The following is a 20,582-nucleotide window of genomic DNA, read 5'->3' as shown; positions in this document are numbered from 1 at the left end:
GTTGAAATGGTCTTTAACTTAGGACCAAATCCCTCTTTCCTGAGCTATGTTCCTTTTAGAACAATTAACCCAAATCTCAGGGGGGACCATGCATGACTTCAGTCGAGTAAATAGTATTCTTATAGGATGAATTTAGCATTTTGTCATTACATTATTAACAGTCTCTCTGGCCAAGATATCAAACTTTAGTCTTAAATTCTAAGATCTTAAAAATATATATACATCACACATTCAGAAGCTTAGAAACCATTTCCTTTTTGTTTTCGGTAATAGATAAGACATGGCTCTAGCTTATCAAATTATATAAACTATTAAGTAATTTAAAAAAGAGACTAAGAAGAATTATATAAAATCTAGCTATTATTTTGAAAATGCTATTCTCAGGAAAGAGAGTTTTGTTTCTCAATTTTAAAATAATACATTTCTACTTCATAAATCACTATGTGTGTTTCCTTGGTAAGAAAAGTAAGTAAGAGTATCTACTAGCATGTGAATACACTGCTTCAAAAAGTCATGAAAGTGGGACGCCTGGGTGACTGACCAGTTGGTTGAGTGTCTGACTCTTGATTTTGGTTCAGGTCATGATCTCAGGGTCATGGGATTGAGGCCCATATTAGGCTCTGTGCTAAGCATGGAGCCTACTTGAGATTCTCTCTCTCTCTCTCTCTCTCTCTCTCTCTCTCTGTGTGTCTCTCTCTCTCCTTCTGTCCCCCTCCCTGGCTTGCTCTCCCTCTCTCTCAAAAAAAAAAAAAAAAAAGTGATGGAAGTATGTAGCTACTATATATATAAATGTAGTCTTCAGTGGTCTTTGGGAACTTAAGGAAAGAAAATCTATCTATATGAACTCAAATCAATTTTTCCTTAAGTGGGGGTGCTATAGCATGATAAATGGTGAAATTAGTTTTAGCAATAATCTAGCAAATTTATAAAAGAGAGCTAGATCATTAATCAGTTTATGGCCTATGACTTGCATGAATAATCATAAAATATATAAAAGTATTAGCCAATTTTTTAAGGGGTACATCCTAGTGGATAAAGTTGACACTTTAATTTTCCAGCTGAAGATTAAAGAGAACTTCTTTTGGGGAACAGAAAGAGATTTGTCATTAAACATACTTTTCAAACAAACTAAAGATATAGGTGTTCAACTCATCCTCATGATATGCTAGAATAGAAACAACCACCTTGGCTATTAGCTCATTTGCATAGTTTTTTCAGTATTAAAATATGTTCTTAGCCAGAGGAGAAAGCTTGATGACAGAAAAGCAGCTTTGGAGTAGAATCTCTGAAATCACAGGTTCAGACCCCATGAGTTATTTTATCTCTCATCTCTTTGACATACAGAACAGTGTTCTGTAAGGGATTTTTAAAATGAGACTTTATAAGGCTCATATAAAATTTATACCAACATATCTGATGTTAAAAATCCCCATCTCAATCATAAAAATTTATCTAGAATGTAATTCTATTTTGTTGGAGAGTTATGTCTATACCAACGACATTGCATTATGGGTTTGGAGGAAGGGAGGGGGAGGCAGAGAAGAAAGGGAGATCCCTGGTCCTTCCTGTGATATCTGTGTAAGCACCAATCCCCAACTCATTTGGCCATAGTCTTGTTTCTGGGACAGGAATTCATGCTCTCTTCCTTTTCCACGTCATCTATGGTAAAATAAATCTTTACTGCGATTATCACCATTACCACTACTGCTTCCCACCCCAAGTAATTAAGGGACAATAATATTTTCCCTTCACAAATAAGAGAAGTTAAATATTTAGCTATATATCCTACTAGAAGCCAATCAAGTGATAGAGCAAGATATAACTCTAACACTACAGAATTTTAGTCTAATTAGATTTCTATCATCCTATGGCTCAAGTAAGTTTGAATATGTCTGCATTTCAGTTCTGAGATATTCTAATCTGTCTTTCTAAAGTTCATTTTCCTTTATATGCTTTTAATACAGTTAATGCCTACTTTCTTCCTCTGTAGTCTGTCTGAAGTAGCTCTAACAATACCAACCTTATTAGATCCTTAAGATTATTAATACTAATATACCAATGTATAAATAAGATACAGTCTGCAAAAGAATCGTCACAAATTTATGGAAAAAACTTCAACCTCACTAGTGGTCTACAAGAAAAAATAAAAATAAAGAGATATATTTTTACTATCAAATAAATAAAGGAAAAACAATCATACAGATCTTGGGTAAAGAGAAATAGGACTTTTACATGTGGCGGTGGCAGTATGAGTTAGGATTCTTTTGGATAGCAATTTGACAACATATAACAAAACCTTTAGAGACACTTATATTTGGTGATGTGCAGGAAACCATTATAACACCACTCGGACTGCTCTTTGGCCACCACACTCCCACCCTTGCCTCCGGTGCACATTAAAGATCCAACACCATCACTGACTCCAAGTATTTCACAACCAATAAAAGAGAAGTTTTTGAGTTGAAGGCTAAAGTCAACAATGAAAAGAAAGAAAAGAGGAAGGAGGCTATGAAGAAAGCGATTGTTTCCATGACTATGGCCCAGGATATTAGCTCTCTCTTTCCAGATGTAGTAAAGTACGCAAACGGACAACGTGGAATTAAAGAATCTTGTGTATCTTTATTTGATGAACTATGCCAGCAGTCAGCCAGACATGACCATCATGGCCGTCCACAGCTTTGTGAAGGACTGTGAAGATTCCAAAAGCCCGAATTCGGGCTTTCACAGTCAGGATCATGGGGTGCACCTGGATGGACAAAATTATAGAAGATCCCTGCGAGTCCCTCCGCAAGTGCTTGAAGGATGAAGATCCGCATGTTTAGAAAACAAGCAGCAGTCTGTGTGGCAGAACACCATGATATCAATGCCCAAATGGTGGAAGATCAGGGATTTCCAGATTCTCTGCTGGAACTCATAGCAGATTCAAACAGCAGATTCACCACCAATGGTGGTGGCTAATGCTACAGCAGCATTATCGGAAATCAGTGAATCTCACCCAAACAGCAACCTACTTGATCTGAACCCAAAGAACATGAATAAGCGGCTGACAGCACGAGTAAGTGCACTGAATGGGGCCAGATTTTCATCTTGGACTGCCTAATTACAACCCTAAAGATGACCGGGAGGCTCAGAGCAGCTGTGTGAGCATGTTAACTCCCCAGCTATCTCGTGCCAACTCAGCATTGGTGCTTTCAGTGTCAAGAGTCCTAATGAAGTTTCTAGAGTTGTTACCCAAGGACTCTGACTACTACAATATGCTGAAGCCAACACTGCTCAGGTTCTGGCAGAATTCAAGGAATATGCCAAAGAAGGGGATGTTAACTTTGTTTGCAAAGCTGTGTGGGCGACTGTACGGCGTGCCATCAAAGTGGAGACATCTGCTGAGTGCCGTGTGAGCACATTGCTTGATTGCATCCAGACCAAAGTAAATTATGTAGTCCAAAAGGTAACTGTTGTCATCAGGGACATGTTCCACAAATACCCAACAAGTATGAAAGTATCATTACCACTCTGTGCACGAACTTTAGACTCACTGGATGAACCAGTTGCTTGAGCAGCTACAATTTGGACTGTGGGAGAATAAGCTGAGAGAACTGACAACAGATGAGTTACAGGAGAGCTTCCTGGAGAGTTTTCATGATGAAAAGCACCCGGGTGCAGTTCACTCTGCTTGATGCCATAGTGAGGCTGTTTCTCAAGAAACCATCAGAAACACAGGAGCGAGCTGGTACAGCAAGTCTTGAGTTTCGCAACACAGGATTCCGATAATCCTTGACCTTGGTTCCCCAGTCAATGTGCCACAGGTGTCCTCCAGGCACATGAGAGTAAACCTGTTAGGAGGAGGACTACATAGTCCGGTGGGACAACCCTCCATCCCATCATCAGTGCCCACAACCTTTGCTTCTTCTCCTATTCCTGTTTTGGTCAACAGTGGTCTGAATGACCTATTTGAGCTCTCCACGGGGATAGGCATGGCACCTGGTGGATAGGTGGCTTCTAAGACTGCCTGGCTGCCTGAAGTAAACTAAAAGCTAAAGGCTTGGGAGACATCTGGAACATTTATTCACTGCCAAGGACACATCTATATGGAAATGAACTTCACCAACAAAGCTCTGCAGCACATGACAGACTTTGCAATCCAGTTTAACAAGAATAGCTTTGGTGTCATCCCCAGCACTCCTCTGGCTACCCATACACCACTGATGCCAAATCAGAGTATTGATGTCTCCTTGCCTCTCCACACCTTGGGCCCGGTCATGAAGACGGAACCTCTGAATCACCTGTAGGTGGCTGTGAAAAACAAGACTGATGTCTTCTACTTCAGCTGCCTTGTCCTCTCAATGTGCTTTGTCTAGAAGATGGCAAAATGGAGGGCCAGGTCTCCCTTGCAACATGGAAGGATATCCCCAATGAAAATGAACTTCGGCTCAATGAACTTTAAGGAATGTCATTTAAAGGCTGACACTGTTTCCAGCAAATTGCAAAACAATAATTTTTATATGGTTGCCAAGAGGAATGTGGGCTGGACATGCTGTACCGATCCCTAAAGCTCACTAATGGCATTTGGATTTTGGCTGAGCTACATATCCAGCCAGGACACCGAAATTATACACTGGTGCTGAAGCGTAGAGCTGCTGAAGTCTCTCGGTACATCTATCGGGTCTATGACAGTATACTGAAAACCAAATAGACTGGTCTGGGGGTGCCTGGGTGGCTCAGTCGGTTAAGCGTCCGACTTCAGCTCAGGTCATGATCTCGCAGTCGGGCTCTGGACTGATGGCTCAGAACCTGGAGCCTGCTTCCGATTCTGTGTCTCCCTCTCTCTCTGCCCCTCCCCCGTTCATGCTCTGTCTCTCTTTGTCTCAAAAATAAATAAAACGTTAAAAAAAAAAAATCAAATAGACTGGTCTGGTGCCCTCTGGTCAGGCTGTGATTGGTGCAAGCCAAGAACTTGCAACTGGAAGAAACTGTATTACCATGTAGAATCTGAACCCAAACACACCAAGGCCATCGACCATGGTAGTGACTAGTCTAACTTGTGCTAACATTAGGGCACAACCTGTTGTATAGGTTAGCTTCCTGTGAACATTTGTTTTGTTTTTTTTTTTTTTAATGTTTTTTATTTATTTTTGGGACAGACAGAGACAGAGCATGAACGGGGGAGGGGCAGAGAGAGAGGGAGACACAGAATCGGAAACAGGCTCCAGGCTCCGAGCCATCAGCCCAGAGCCTGATGCGGGGCTCGAACTCACGGACCGCGAGATCGTGACCTGGCTGAAGTCGGACGCTTAACCGACTGCGCCACCCAGGCGCCCCAACTGTGAACATTTGTAACCACTGCTCCAATCATTTCCCACTTCCTGCCACTGCTATCTGTCCCTGCTTGTGAGCTTCTCCACAGTGTGCCAATGGCTGGTATTTGTGAGTGTAGTTTGATATCTTATAATTAAAAGCCTATTTCAAAAGCAGAAAAAAGATAAAAAATAGTAAAGCAAGGGAAAGTGTCACTGAAAAAAAAATTAAAAAAAACACCAAAAACATTTATATTCTTAGAACTACCCCTGGGAATTCATCTTAAGAAAATGAAAAAAACCCATAAAGTTTTATGCACAAAGATATTTACAAAGATAATTTAAAATTACAATTTAAAAAACATCTTACTGCAGTTTAAGATATACATCACTACATTTTTTTTTACATCACATTTTTAATAGTGAAAATTAGAACCAATTTAAATCTAAATGACACAAAGAATGTTTGCACAAATTATACATCTTCAGCAGAGTATTTTACAAAATCATTTAAAAAGGTTAATGAAGAGTTTCTGATACTAAAATGAAAGCTCAGTTAATAATGACTATGGTAGGGGCACCTGGGGTGGCTCAGTCGGTTACCCATCCGACTTCAGTTCAGGTCATGATCTCACAGTTCGTGACTTTGAGCCCCGCGTCGGACTCTGTGCTGACAGCTTGGAGCCTGAAGCCTACTTCAGCTTCTGTGTCTCCCTGTCTCTCTCTGCCCCTCCTCTGCTTGCACTCTTATCTCTCTCTCTCAAAAATAAATAAACATTAAAAAAAAAGTTAAAAAAATAATGACTATGGTAAAACTAAAGGTGTTTATTTTAAATTCTATTTTCCACTTCCATAGACTGATGTGGAGGAAATTGTGGGTAACAGGAGGACCAAAAGAAGTCTGAAACCTCACTGAGAAGCCCCAAGTTAAGACTAGCCCGGGAGCAGGCCAAGAACCTGGAAGGAAAAGGGAGGAAAATAAGACAAAAGAATTCACACAAACCACTGAGAGATGAAATCAGGAGAAATACCATAAAAGGATGCTAAAGTAACAGCCTATCTACACTGATACGGACTCTACAGGCGGGTCTTGTGATAAATAAAATGTAGAGTACAATAGAAATCTTCCAGGAAGAATACACTTAGATTAATTATAACATTGCTACAACCATTTAAAAATGGGAAGAGAAGTAGGATCAATGTTTGTTCTCTAGCCCAGCAGGTTGTACAGTGATATATTCGAGACATGTAAAACTGAAGTCACGTGCCATCTCATTTATGTCTCAGAAATAACACTAGTACAAGGTGTGAGAAGATCTGCTCCCTGGTACTTTGCAATGAGGGAAGGTAACAGAAAGGTCTCCTAGCCTTACATTCCATGTAGAAGGGTGAGAGAAAACAGATAGGAATTACGATCTGAAATTAGACGAGACCTTTTGATGAGAAAATAAGACGACTTTTAAGTTAACAGAAGCCATACTTGCTGAATACCTAGGGGTAAAGAAAAGAGAAATTGCTAAACCTGAGGCTGTTTAACTTGTTTATTAATTTAAGTTCAAGCAAACTGTCCTTGGTTCTAAGATTATCACAAAGGAGACAGACCATAATTTGTTTAGCAATCGGCTACTTCATTTATTCCAGGCTGCCTAATATAGGATAGCCCCAAGTCCATTTTTGAACCCAGATCTAAGCCAACTTAGTTTTAAATGTTTTTACTATAGGGGCCGCCTGGGTTGCTCAGTTGGTTAAGTGTCTGACTTAGGCTCAGGTCATGATCTCCCGGTTTCTGAGTTCAACCTCCACACTGGGCTCTGTGCTGACAGTTCAGAGCCTAGAACCTGCTTCAGATTCTGTGTCTCCCTCTCTCTGCCCCTCTCCTGTTCGCTCGCTCTCTCTCTCTCTCTCAAAAATAAATAAACATAAATAAATAAATAAATAAATGTTCTTACTATAGGATAATTTAAGAAGGAAAATAGGTATCAGTATAAGCTTAATTGGACATTTTCTTTTCTGTTTTGTTTTAAAGTAGTCTTAGCTATCTAAATTATTGCTTAAGTCCTCTCTAAAGAAAACAAAGTCTTTAAAAGTCTGTTTCATACAGGCTAGAATATAATAATAAATTCATGATGTAATAAAATTGATTTTTATGTGCTATACACACATATATACACACACATACTTCATATTTACATGGGATCCTTTATGGGTACAAATGCATTTATAACCATTTTATTGGACTGGAAGAGTCCAACTCTTCTAGGTGATTTCAGAAGTATACAGTCTAAGTTTTTGAATACTGTTAATTATAACCTTGTCATGATGAAATATAACCTAACACATGACAATCTCTTCAAAACCAGTTTCTGAGAATGTATTGTGATAAATACTATCTTTACTAAAACTCTAAACTAATACACAGTGAATCAGTTTGCATCACTCCCTAAAAATTAGAAAAAAGCAACTTTCCAACATTAGAATAAATTATGTAAATTATGATAGAGCCCATCAATGGATACTACCGAGGTCTTAAAAATGACAAACTGGGATTATAAATTAACACTGGGAAATGCTGATGATAGAACACTGAATAAGAAGGTGAGATGCAAATTTTTCACTATAGAATGATTACAGTATAGAGTAACTTGGAGGGATAAAGATCATAATGCTAAAAGTAGATATTTTAGTATAGTGAGGTTATAGGTAACCTTTTTCTTCTCTCTTTCCTAAAAGTTTTAAAATTTGTTTATATTCTTTTTTTATGAAAATAACTTTTGTTAAAAATCATCACTGAATACATAGTATTTCACGTGATACTGTTTTCTTAACCTTTAAAAACGTTTTTTTTTTTTAAAGTTTTATTGAAGTTTATTTATTTATTTTGAGAGAGAGAAGAAGAGAGAAAGAATCCCAAGCAGGCTCCACACTGTCAGCACAGAGCCCGATGGAGGGCTTGAACCCACAAACCGTGAGATCATGACCTGAGCCGAAATCAAGAATCAGACATTTAACTGACTGACCCACCCAGGCTCCCCTTAACCTTCTTTAATCCTATCTTATAATAATGGAAGTTAATGGTAGATAGGACAGAAAAATTTGTTCAGAACTTAAAACAAATTCTGTAAGAAATAAAAGGAGGAATTAGAATTCTAACTGCAAAGAAAGAATAAAAAGAGAATGTGCTGATGTCTAAAGACGTGATTATTAAATTTGTTGTAAAATTCAAAGTTTTCTTTGTCAATTACTTTTTGGAAAAGAAACGTTAGCACAAGAAACTAATTCATAAAGAAGATAACAACTACAACAGCATAAAGACAAAGATGAGGATTACAGAAAGAGAAAGCAAAGGTACCACCGAATACTAGCAAATCTGATATAAGTGACTAGGAACTATAATCTGTGGAACTATCAACAGGGACATTATAAAGACCATCTTCTTTTAGAGGAGATTCCTGACCTTGTATGCATGTTAACTTTATTAAATCCTACCACTGATAGATCAGATATAATTATTTTACACAATGAATCTGTGGTCATTCTATTTCCTGATGTCCTTCAGTAAATAAGAGAAAACATTTCAGAGAGAAGATGTGAGAAACAGAATAAAGTCAGTCGGTTAATAACAAGATATACAGAATGTACCAAAAAAACAAATAATCTGATGAAAAATGAGCAAAAGACATGAATAGACATTTCTCCAAAGACATCCAGATGGTCAACAGACGCTTGAAGACATGCTCAACATCTCTGATCATCAGGGAACTGTAAATTAAAACCACAATGAGATATCACCTCACGCTTGTTAGAATGGCTAAAATCAAAACCTCAAGAAACAACAGGTGTTGGCGAGGACGTGGAAAAAAGGAACCATCGTGCACTGTTGGTGGGAATGCAAACTGGTACAGCCACTGTGGAAAACAGCATGGAGGTTCCTCAAAAAATTAAAAATAGAAGTATCATATGATCCAGTGATTCTACTCCTGGATATTTACCGAAAGAATAGGAAAACACTAATTCAAGATTTATGTAGCTCTATTTTACTGCAGCATTATTTACAATAGGCAAGTTATGGAAACAATCCAAGTGTCCATCAATAGTTGAATGGATAAAGATCTGAAAGATATATACAACGGAATATTACTCAGCCACAAAAAAGAATGAAATTTTACCATGTGCAACAACATGGATGGATCTAGTGGGTATAAAGTCAAAGTGAAATAGGTCAGTCAGAGAAAGAAAAATACTATATGATCACTCATACGTGCAACTTAAGAAATAAAACAAACGAACAAAGAAAAAGAGACAAAGCAAAAAAAGACTCAACTGTGGAGAACAGACTGATGCTTACCGGAAGGGAGGTGAGTGGGGGGATGGTGAAATAGGTGAAGGAGATTAAGAGAACACTTATCATGATGAGCACTGAGCAGTGTACAGAATTACTGAATCACTATAGTATACATCTGAAACTAATATAACAATGTAGGTTAATTATACTGGAATTAAAAATAAAAGTAAATTCAACACTATCTGGTCATTTACCAACCTCAACAGTGACCTGCATATAATGGACATTCAATAACAAGTGTTCATCATCAAGTACAACAGAGAACATTCTGTTTTTAAGACCACAGAGTATTTCTAGTACTCAGAAATCACAGCAGAGTTAGAATGACAGCTAAAAATATTAGTTCAACTTCACACTTGTATAAATATTTATAGATGTGTTTAAGAAAATGCACCTTTTGAAGAAGGAATCTAGGTTATTAAATTTAAAAAGCAAGAAGATAAAACAGATTATCACACACCCAAAAATGTGTCAAACTGGAAACTGTAAATCTTATCTCCTTACCATAGGTGGCAAAAGTTCTTCTTTGCTGTTCAAACATAAAGTCATTGATATGAGCTGGTTCAGCATATCCAGAAAGCATATTTCTAGGGGCAGCCATTTGCTGTGTCCTAAAGGGATTTTCTGGTCCAAACTGCAATGTTATAAGAAAAAAAATCAAACTTAAATCCTAAGTATATAAAGCCAGAATACCAGAATTATTGTACAATATATTTTCAACTCTAAATCATTAGGGGCTAAGTAACCTACTTGGGAACATGCTCCCCACACATGGTTCAGCGCAGTTGGGCAATGGCTGATGAGCACTGTTTGTCAGCCCAGCCCCTAGGACAGAAGGAGAGGAACCCAGCTCACCCAAGTCTCTGCATGGCTATTTAAATTTAAATTACTTAAAATAAAATATTCAGTTCCTCGGTCACACTAGCCAGACTTCATGTGCTCAACAGTCACATGTGGTTATTGGCTACTACATTTCCTTCATTGCAGGAAGTTGTATTGGACAATGCTGCTCTTGATGATTGAGTTACTATATTTTTGTCCAACGATTTGGGGGATTTGGGGTGACTTTTTCTTTTTAATTTACAAAGATGATTTGGTATATCAATAATGGTACCATGATGTAATTTTAAAAATACATGTTTCTTCTCTACTAGATTATGAGTTCTTCAAAGGTAGAGACTTAAAATCCTCAATACTTACCATCATGCATGACATACTGAAAGCATTAATGAAGTGAAAGATTAATCAGAACCCCACTGGGGTCAGAGAATAGGAAAAAGACAATAAAAGTAAAATGCTTGAAGAAATCCCTAGAAAAAGATATTGCAAATGAAATAAAATTACTCTGAGAAGTCACACTATGAAAGTCTTACACAAAATAGTACATTATTATCTGTTTATAATGCTTTGAGTTTCCATAATGGTTTCCAAGTGTTATTTAATTTGATTTGTACAAAGATCCTGGAAAGTTAGAGAGGTATTCTCCTTCTCATGTTAGAAATGAAGAAAAAAGGCTAAAGATGATGTATTTTATCTTCCCCAGAGTCAATAGTGTTATTATTAATTGGTAGAACCAAGGTTAGAACAAACTCTAGTCTAGGATTCTATTGTATCATAACATTCCTTAAATGTACAATCATACTAACTTTTAAAAAAATGGTTAAAAAAAAGTATCAGATTATGTCAAGCACTATTAATTTAATAATATTTATTTAATGGTAATGGAAAAATCCAACTCTGTATTTTGTTGTTTGTTTGTTTTAAAATAAACAATGAAATGAACTTCCCACTTTGGAAATAGTGAGATTAGACAGGGTATTCTTATTTAAAGTCTGGAAGGTCTTCATGATAAAGTATTTCAGCGTCAGAACATCTTAAGTCACTACCATTAGAAACCACCATTCCTGTGATATATTTCCAGAGCCATAAATATAAGTTATTGGTCTTCTCTTAAGGAGAATGCTGCCTTCTCTAGATATCAACATTATACTATGCACAAAAATCTGAATTTAAATGATGTTACATTTGCTTTATGTTTTTTTTCTGCTTTAGAAGAAAATGCATTACTACAATATTCTTTTATATTGATAGCTTCCATTTCCATGTTTAAAGTGATTCAATTTAAAAATATTTGATTTACATACAAAACTTTTATTACTATTCATTCTGAATTTATAATAAAGGAGAGTGCAAGATTTCACAGCCCATATTAGTTCCTCCTTACTAATGGGTAGAAACGTAAGGGAGAAAAAAAATCTAGACTACTGAATGCTGGCAGTTATAGTAACTTCGTTTGTCATGAAATTTATTACAAAAACAAGGAACATCCATAAGAGTAAGGATAATAAAGTGATTTAAGTTTCCTAGATGTTCTACCTAATATAGTCAGCTATCATCCACAAAGCAGTATCTGATATTTCTGGGGGGAGGGGGGATCTAAAATGATAAATATCTCCATTGATCTTGTTACTCATATAATAAGTTAACCATTACCTTTATAATTTCCATTTGAAAAAGGAAAATACAATTTCCATAGTCTTATTTTATTAAGATTTTACGAAAAAAAAAAAAGAACAATTCTTCTACTGGCCATATATATCAAATCAGCTCCATCTTTTAAAGAAAAATTCTCAGTGTTAAGGAACTTTGATTTCTATACGAATACAGATCCACAGATTACAGCTATGTGTATCTTATATTGGTGCTATTTCTAAAGCAGTCTAAAAATTTAAATGTGCTATGTTTTATAGATGTTTAAGCTGGAGGCAACAAAAAAATCTTCTAATGCTATAGGAAGCTGGGTTGGGGGAGGATCTATCTACTTCTGGCTCACCCCAACTGCCTGGTTAACAGCAGCTACTGGAACTGACCTTAAAGATATTAAATAAATGCCAACAAAGAAAAGAAGAGAAATGTTATTCAGCAGAAGTCAGCTCTTCTCAATTCCTTAAAAATTATGTGTCCCAGATGTTCCTGGTCTCTGTGAATATGCATTTCTATTAATTCTGGGTTAACCATTACAAAACAAAATAAAGTATAGGAGCACTTGGCTCAGTTGGTGGACCATGTGACTCTTGATCTTGGGGTTGTGAGTTTGAGCCCCATGGTGGTTGCAGAGAATACTTAAAATAAAAATATCTTCCAAAAAATAAAAAAATCAAAAAGCACATAAAAAACACACAAAACTGACTTCCAAATATTCTTTTTAACTTCTGGCAATTACGTTTAACTAAATTTGTATTCAAGGAATTTTAAAAATACATATTTAGGGGCGCCTGGGTGGCGCAGTCGGTTAAGCGTCCGACTTCAGCCAGGTCACGATCTCGCGGTCCGTGAGTTCGAGCCCCGTGTCAGGCTCTGGGCTGATGGCTCGGAGCCTGGAGCCTGTTTCCGACTCTGTGTCTCCCTCTCTCTCTGCCCCTCCCCCGTTCATGCTCTGTCTCTCTCTGTCCCAGAAATAAATAAAAAACGTTGAAAAAAAATAAATAAATAAATAAAAATACATATTTAAGTTAATTAGGTATGAGTATTTAGCAGTTTTTAGCTAAGACCATACTGAAGTACACCACAGTCAGTTATAATCTTAATCTCCCATATAAAATACACACATTTAAGTATTAATTCATAATTCAGATCACTACATCTCAGGATGTTCCTAAGTATGCTTATATGTTTCACCTGAGTGAAGTAGTGATTTATTTATAAAGTAGGAGAAAAGCATTTTTAATTCGTTAAGACGCAGGTAGATAAATCTAAGAAATCTGTGTATTGTAAGGCAGTGGTTCTCCAAAGTCTTCAGGAGGTACAGTACTTGAGGGTCAGTGTCTTAGCAGTATAGCATAACACCACAGGTATTAAGAAAATTTACACTAGTAAAAACTGACTATGTGAAATCATAATCATAAATTCACATATAGAACACCCCCCCAAGTTATTGAACCAGTAATAATCATATTATACTTAGATTTCTGGTAAGTTTTTCATTAATGTTTACTGTAGCCATCAATGGTTAAACATTTAGAAACAAACTTTAAGGTGAGAAGATCCTGTTGATTAACTTAATTATTTTCCACAAATTTGGAAAAGATCACAATTCATTTTTATTGGGAGAATACCTCAATCATGTAAGACATAAGCAGAGTTTATTACTAAAATAAGATCTTTTACTAGTATGGGTTCTATGACCTTGAGCCTCAGTTTCCTCATCTATGAAATAAAAGAGCTGAACTGTATTCTAAAGTTCATTCCAACATTAATATTTATAGCAGCCCTTATGGCCAGATTTCTAATATAAACTAGGAACTTCTTTTCCTTTTAACTTTGATGTTTTTCTACTCCTAAAAGTACTATTATTTTAAATCTGAAAATCTCCCTGAAACTTACAGGTTTTACATGAGTCTAGGAAAGCTAACAAGTACATTTTTCTCTAAGTAGATCCAAAAAGGATTGAGTGAAATGAAGAAAATCAGTAGACTAAAGCAATGGCTATTATATCTTCAAGTTCTATCTATAATTTGAGAAAGCTTATCTGGATACTAGGTTAGACCACTTAGGAAAAGTCCTCGGTTGGGAGGGAAAAATAATATTTTATAAAATAAAGTAGTCAATTCAGTTAATTTACTGAACTAGCAAAGTCCAAGACGTAGGGGTATAATGTGCAAACTCCGCAATGGGTCTACAAACAGGTCTTCCAGCCATAGAGCAATTGTGAAGAGTGATGTGAACTCACATCCCCAAATACATTACCTGCTGACAGTAAACCCTGAGACTTGGTTTCCTCCCTATAAAATAGGGATTAGAGTACTAATAATAACATGGGTTATCGTAAAGACTAAAGGAGATGAGGTATACAACTATATAAATCTCTCAGGGATACAGGATACAGTAAGAATTGGTAGTTTTATTTCTATGACCACTCTTTTCCATCATGCAAATCCTTACCAAATTAACCTCCCTAAAAATTCAGCTTTAATTATGCTGCTTTAATAAGAACTTTAAAAATCTATGTATCATCCATTAAATCAAGACCAAACTGTTTACATTGGCCAGAACCCTGTGCAACACTATGCAAACTATCACTCTAATCTTACCTCTCTGTTCTCCCGAACTGACAATGACTAAAGTATTCCTTCCTGTTCTTTAAATCTTTTATAATTTGGCTAATGCTACTCTCTTCTGCCTGGAATCTTTCCTCATAAAAGCCTTTCTAGCCATCAATGCCAGTAATAGTAACATAAATAACAGTAAGGGCTGCTATTTATTAAATGCTTACTCTGTGCCAGAGTTTCCTAGGCATATCATACATTAGTGTGCGTATCCATGTAACTTGGTAAAGTAGAAATTATCTTCATTTTACCCTTGAGAAAACTAAGGTAACCCAGGGTCACACCAAAGCTAGTAAGCAGTACATTTAACCCCAAATCTCATGTTCTTTACTGGGACTTTACTGTTTATTTTAAATTCAAGTGTTTTTTTTTTTTTTAATTAATTTATTTTTAAATTTATTTATTTAAATTCAAGTTAATTAACATACAGTGTAGTACTGGTTTCAGCAGTAGAATTTAGACATTTATCACTTACATATAATACCTAGTGCTCATCCCAACAAGTGCCCTCTTTAATGCCCATCACCCATTTAGCCCATCCCCCCACCCACCAACCCTCAGTTTGTTCTCTCTGTATTAAGAGTCTCCTATGGTTTCCCTCCCTCTGTTATGTTATTTTTCCTTCCCTTCATCTGTTGTGTTTCTTCGTGAATTCATATATTTGTCTTTCTCTGACTGACTTATTTTGCTTAGCATAACACACTCTAGTTCTATCCACTTTGTTGCGAATGCTGATTTCAAGGGGTACATGCACCCCAGTGTTTATAGTGGCACCTCTCAACAATAGCCAAACTATGGTAAACACACAAACATCCATCGACTGATGAATGGATAAAGAAGATGCGGTATATAAAATGGAATACTACTTGGTGATCAAAAAGAATGAAATCTTGCCATTTAGTGTTTGTTTTTTTTACGTTTTTATTTTATTTTTGAGAGAGAGACAGAGTGTAAGCAGGGGAGGGGCAGAGAGAGAGGGAGACACTGAATCTGAAGCAGGCTCCAGGCCCCGAGCTGTCGGCACAAAGCCCGATGTGGGGCTCGGACTCATGGATCCGAGCTGAAGTTCAGACGCTTAACCGACTGAGCCACCCAGGTGCCCCAGCCATTTATTATTTTAAATACTACTTCCTCCATGAAACTTTTTCTTATCTTTACAACCAGACACAATCTCTCCTTTAACTTGAATAGGACTTTAGGCATTCTAGGAAACAATCTGGTCTCTATCGTTTTAGTGTATGTGCTGCCGAAGCGAGCATTCTATCTTTTAAAATAACACAAAGCATACCCTCTCTGGTAAACAGGAGCTTGAGTAGAGGGGTTATATCTTGTTTCTAACAATGGATTCTCAAAATATGGGAACTTGAATTTCATCCAGCAAAGTTCCTGGTGACACCTTTCCATACTTTGCAAATTACACAGATCCCAGTCATAAAATTCTAAGTTAATTATCTATTATGTAACAGACAATTCATTTGGCAACCAGGAAAAATTGTAACTTTTCTTCACTTTTCCCTCTCATCACTCCTTTCTCAAATTGGTGACAAGCATCAGTGTTCCTAACATAAACTAATTTATATATTGAATGGGAGGCTCCCTAAAACAAGAAAAAAAAAAGAACAGATCATTAAAGGATTGGTAATCTCACAAAGACAATGATATGCCTAATGCCTCATCAATATCACCAAAAAAAACAACTTCATCTTTTAAATTTTGAAAACAGTAATCACACAGCAATGTATTAGTTATGCACAGGACCTAAACATTTAAGAGAAAGAGACTTCATATAAAAATGCACTGACATAGGAAGGTCACGTGCGCGCAGGCACGCACGCGCGCACGCACACACACCACACTACTTCCAAACTTTCTCATTTCCTGAATTTAGTGGCCCTATTTTATTGAAGTACTTTTCATTTAAAAAAATCATGAAGCATATATGTAACGTACAACCTTTCTTCACCGTACCAGCCAAAGTGGTGCCAAGGGATATGAAACAGTCTATAGGTTCAATAGGCTAGAAGGACTTAAGAAATAACACAAGAAAATTTAAAATGTGCTGCAGTCTCAGAATATGAGCATGGGATTTCTGCTAACTGGACAGCCGGAGAACCGCTACAGGGATGTCTAAATGCTAGCACTGACATCATCAGCTGTGCTACATTTTTCACTCACCATATCTCAAGTGACTACAGAAACCTGAGCAGGCAGATTATATAAAACAGCTTTATGACTGTTTTATCAAAAAAAGGACAATGACTGTATGCTCAAAACCAGAAAGTATTAAAAAGTACCTCTTTCTTCATTCAGCTGCAATAAAAAATGGCTCCTCACCCCCATTTTAAAGCGCTTCTTACAGATCCTGCTACTGAAGGCTTACTTTTTTGTTTTATAATGACCATTTTCTGGCATCTCCATTTTCTCAGCCAAGCATTCTTTCCCTTTTTGAAAACAAAATAGCTATAAACTTCATTTTTCTACAAAGACTTTCCTAAATGGACAGTTTTCACTGTTTTCCTTCCTTCCTTCCTTCCTTCCTTCCTTCCTTCCTTCCTTCTTCTTTTCTTTTCTTTTTTTGCCTTTTTTCCCCCCTCATCTTCTTTGTGCTTCCATCAGCATTAATCATCATCACCACCACCACCATCATAAGATGTCTCACACAGAGCAAGCAATACACCCTGTGACTACTTCTGAGCAGCGAACACATTAGCACAGCACTCCTTTTTTGCATTCATCACAGGAGCATTTGTAACCAGATGTTTCATAATACACTCCACACTGATGATGCTAATAAAACAAGTTCTTTTTCCCTTATGGTTAATTTATAATACTCCCTTAACAATACTGAGGAAGATGTTAACTACGTTCACATCGAAGAATCAAACATTTTAAAATGTTTGTCTTTTTTTCAAAAGACAGAGTTCCATTCTATCAGATAGTTGTATGTTGGTAGACAAACATTAGCACATTTTTAAAGGTACAATTTCTTTTTTTAAAAAATTGAGATATAATTGACATATAACAAGACATGTTTTTTGAAAGTTTAAATGTATATTCTTGTGAGAAAACTCTAAAAACTCACTGTTTATCTACCTATGTATAATTCAAATGCATTAGCAAAAGGCAGAATCTTTTTTTTTTTTTTTTAAGGCAGAATCTTAAATATAATGTTTTCTCACCTCAGGAGCAAACATGGTCTCATAGGTAGGATTATACTGAACCTCTTTGACTGCAGGGTCAAGGTGAACTCCGGTCTCCAAATCTTCCTAGAAGAAAACCAAATGAACGTTAAAGATCTGACAGATGAAAATTTTATTTTAGAAACTACATTAAGATGATACTAGCCAGCTTAACAGTAATTTTATGATTATTACACGAGTACCATATGATTAATATTTCTAATAACCAAGGACTAATAGAAGTAATGTATATAGGTATAGAAGTTAGAATGCATAACAAAATTTTTTTCCTTTCAAAATACTGACTTTGTCTCATCTGAACATATTAAAAACTTTTCTAAATAAGCTAATAAGCTACTCAAAGCCTTAAATTAAGAGAGTCCAACTCCTCTTTTTTTATGAACTCAAAACCTCCAGTTCCAAATTCAGGATAACTCCTTCTTTATTCACCAAACCTTATTAGCTATACCCAGATGGCACATGGTTCAGGACTGAAGAAGTGGCAGGACCCTAACATTCTAAATCTAAATCTTACACTCTATGCCAATGTTTCAACCGTCTTAAATTCATCCCCTAGCTTTAACAAACACAAAAATCTCACATCCACCAGAGAATCACTGGTGATCTCTATTTTGTGTAACTCCAACACTTACAAATACCGTAATTCCCAAATTGGCATCTCTAGTCTGGACCTCTCCTCTGAACTCTAAAGACTTGTGTACCTGACCTTTAACTCAACATCTTTTCTCCCAGGATGCCTAATGGACATCTCAAACTTGATATATCCAAAAGTGAACTTCTGGTCACCCCTTCCCAATGACTTCTTCCACCCTTACATCTGCTCGCGCAAAAACTCCTGGAGTTATCCTTGATTCCTCTTTCTTTTACATTGTACCTCCAATTCATCAGCAGATCCTCTATCTTCTACACACATCTAGAGTTCAACAACTTCTCAAGTCCTCTTTCATGGACATCTCACAACCCAATTTATCAACTCGCACCTGGATTATTGCAATAGTCTCTGAAATGGGCTCCCTGCTTCAACCCTTGTCCACTCACAGCCTCACTCCATTCAGGAGCTGTGAGATTTTTAAAAAATATTAGATTATGTTACTCCTGCTCTAAACCCTCAGGTAGCTTCTCCACTCAGAGTAAAAGACTAATAAAAGTGTAAAGGCTCATTACCAGTTGTTCTCAGAAACTAAGTATGGTTCCCCTAGGTAGTGTTACAAGGCATTTTTGTCTTCCTGTATTGTTCTGCCTGATTATTTACATATTAAAAAAGTGCTGTTCATACGTGTTTAATTTACACATTAAACAGGTAATAAATACCTTTCCTTTACTTATGGTACTCAAGTTATATTTAAAAATTTTTAAGAAAGTTACATATCATCTGTGAATTATACTTCAGTAAAGTGGAATTACAAAATTACTATTACAAAATGAGGATGTTTGAATCTAATTGGTTGAGAATTATCCTCCCCCTGAGATCCCAGAATGATCTGTACCCCCACTCGCCTCCATAAACTTCTGTATTCATCTAGTCCTGTGCCGATGCTCATTAATTCCAGCCTCACTGGCTCCTTTGCTATTCCTAGAATTCACCAGAGGACAATCCTGCTTCAGGGTCTCTGCATGTACTGTTCCCTTTTCTTGGAATGTTCTTTCCCTGGATATTCACATGATTGGTCTCTCTCTTTTTCAGGTCCCTGCTCAATTTTTCCACTTTCCTCTTACTTTGCTTTATTTTTCTCCATTATATTTTTCATCCTCTGACATGTTCATTTATTGTCTGGATTTTGAATGCACAAATGTATCTTCGAACCCTAGAATTATCCCTATCACATCACCATCTTTATTCTGTTGGTCTTTTGCTGATGTGACATACATCTGTCAACACAATGCATAACACAACTCAAAGTAATAATCAAAAAACATTTTTAATGTTTATTTATTTTGAGAGAGAGAGAGCATGTATGTGCATGTGCACACAAGGGAAGGGCAGACAGAGAGAGGGAAAGAGAATCCTAAGCAGGTTCCGCACGGTCAGTGCACAGGCCGCCACAGTGCTCAATCCTCAACATGAGATCATGATTGAATGGAAATCAAGAGTTGGATGCTTAATTGACTGAGCTACCCAGATGCCCCTGAAAATTTTTTTTTTAAAGGTGAGATATCAAAAGGGTGCCTGGGTGGCTCAGACACTGGTTGAGTGTCCGACTTCGGCTCAGGTCATGATCTCACAGTTCGTGAGTTTGAGCCCTGCATCAGGCTCTGTGCTGACAGCTCAGAGCCTGGAGCCTGCTTCAGATTCTATGTCTCCCTCTCTCTCTGCTCCTCCCCTGCTCACACGCTGTCGCTCTCTCTCAAAAATAAATAAAGATTAAAAAAAATTTTTTTTAAGGGTGAGTGACGCTGCAGAAGAAGCAATGCTACTGACAAATGAAGATCTGGGAGACTTAGAATGACTAATGACAAAGACTAGGAAACTGACCAAAGAAAATAATACTGTAGGCACACAATTATTGTTCCAAAATTTTACCACTTCTAAAGCAACCCTCACCCAAAGCAGCCAACTTAGTTTTTCTACTTCTCAGAGACAGAGTTCTTCAAATATGACTCCCTTAAACTTCCATCCTCTCTAGTTTCAAAACTGTATCTTTAC

General features: G+C 36.8%; 2 protein-coding genes and 1 pseudogene across 4 annotated transcripts in view; 2 read left to right on the top strand and 1 right to left on the bottom strand.

The window, feature by feature from the left end:
* Positions 1 to 20,582, bottom strand: part of CDC40 (cell division cycle 40) — a 61,390-nt gene that overhangs the window by 29,979 nt on the left and 10,829 nt on the right. The window contains exons 2-3 of the mRNA XM_058734945.1: positions 17,918 to 18,004; positions 10,138 to 10,267 (exon numbers count right to left, since the gene is read on the bottom strand). Of these exons, the coding sequence (XP_058590928.1) occupies positions 10,138 to 10,267; positions 17,918 to 18,004 (217 nt within the window). The remainder of the gene's footprint in view (positions 1 to 10,137; positions 10,268 to 17,917; positions 18,005 to 20,582) is intronic.
* The window catches only part of METTL24 (methyltransferase like 24), a 171,346-nt gene that overhangs the window by 141,875 nt on the left and 8,889 nt on the right, over positions 1 to 20,582 (top strand). The gene's annotated exons all lie outside the window — the stretch shown is intronic.
* LOC131514684 (AP-2 complex subunit beta-like) lies at positions 1,239 to 4,725 on the top strand (annotated as a pseudogene).

The sequence above is a fragment of the Neofelis nebulosa genome, chromosome 6 (assembly GCF_028018385.1).
Source record: "Neofelis nebulosa isolate mNeoNeb1 chromosome 6, mNeoNeb1.pri, whole genome shotgun sequence".
Taxonomy (NCBI): Eukaryota; Metazoa; Chordata; class Mammalia; order Carnivora; family Felidae; genus Neofelis; species Neofelis nebulosa.
This window is presented reverse-complemented; position numbering and strand designations above follow the sequence as displayed.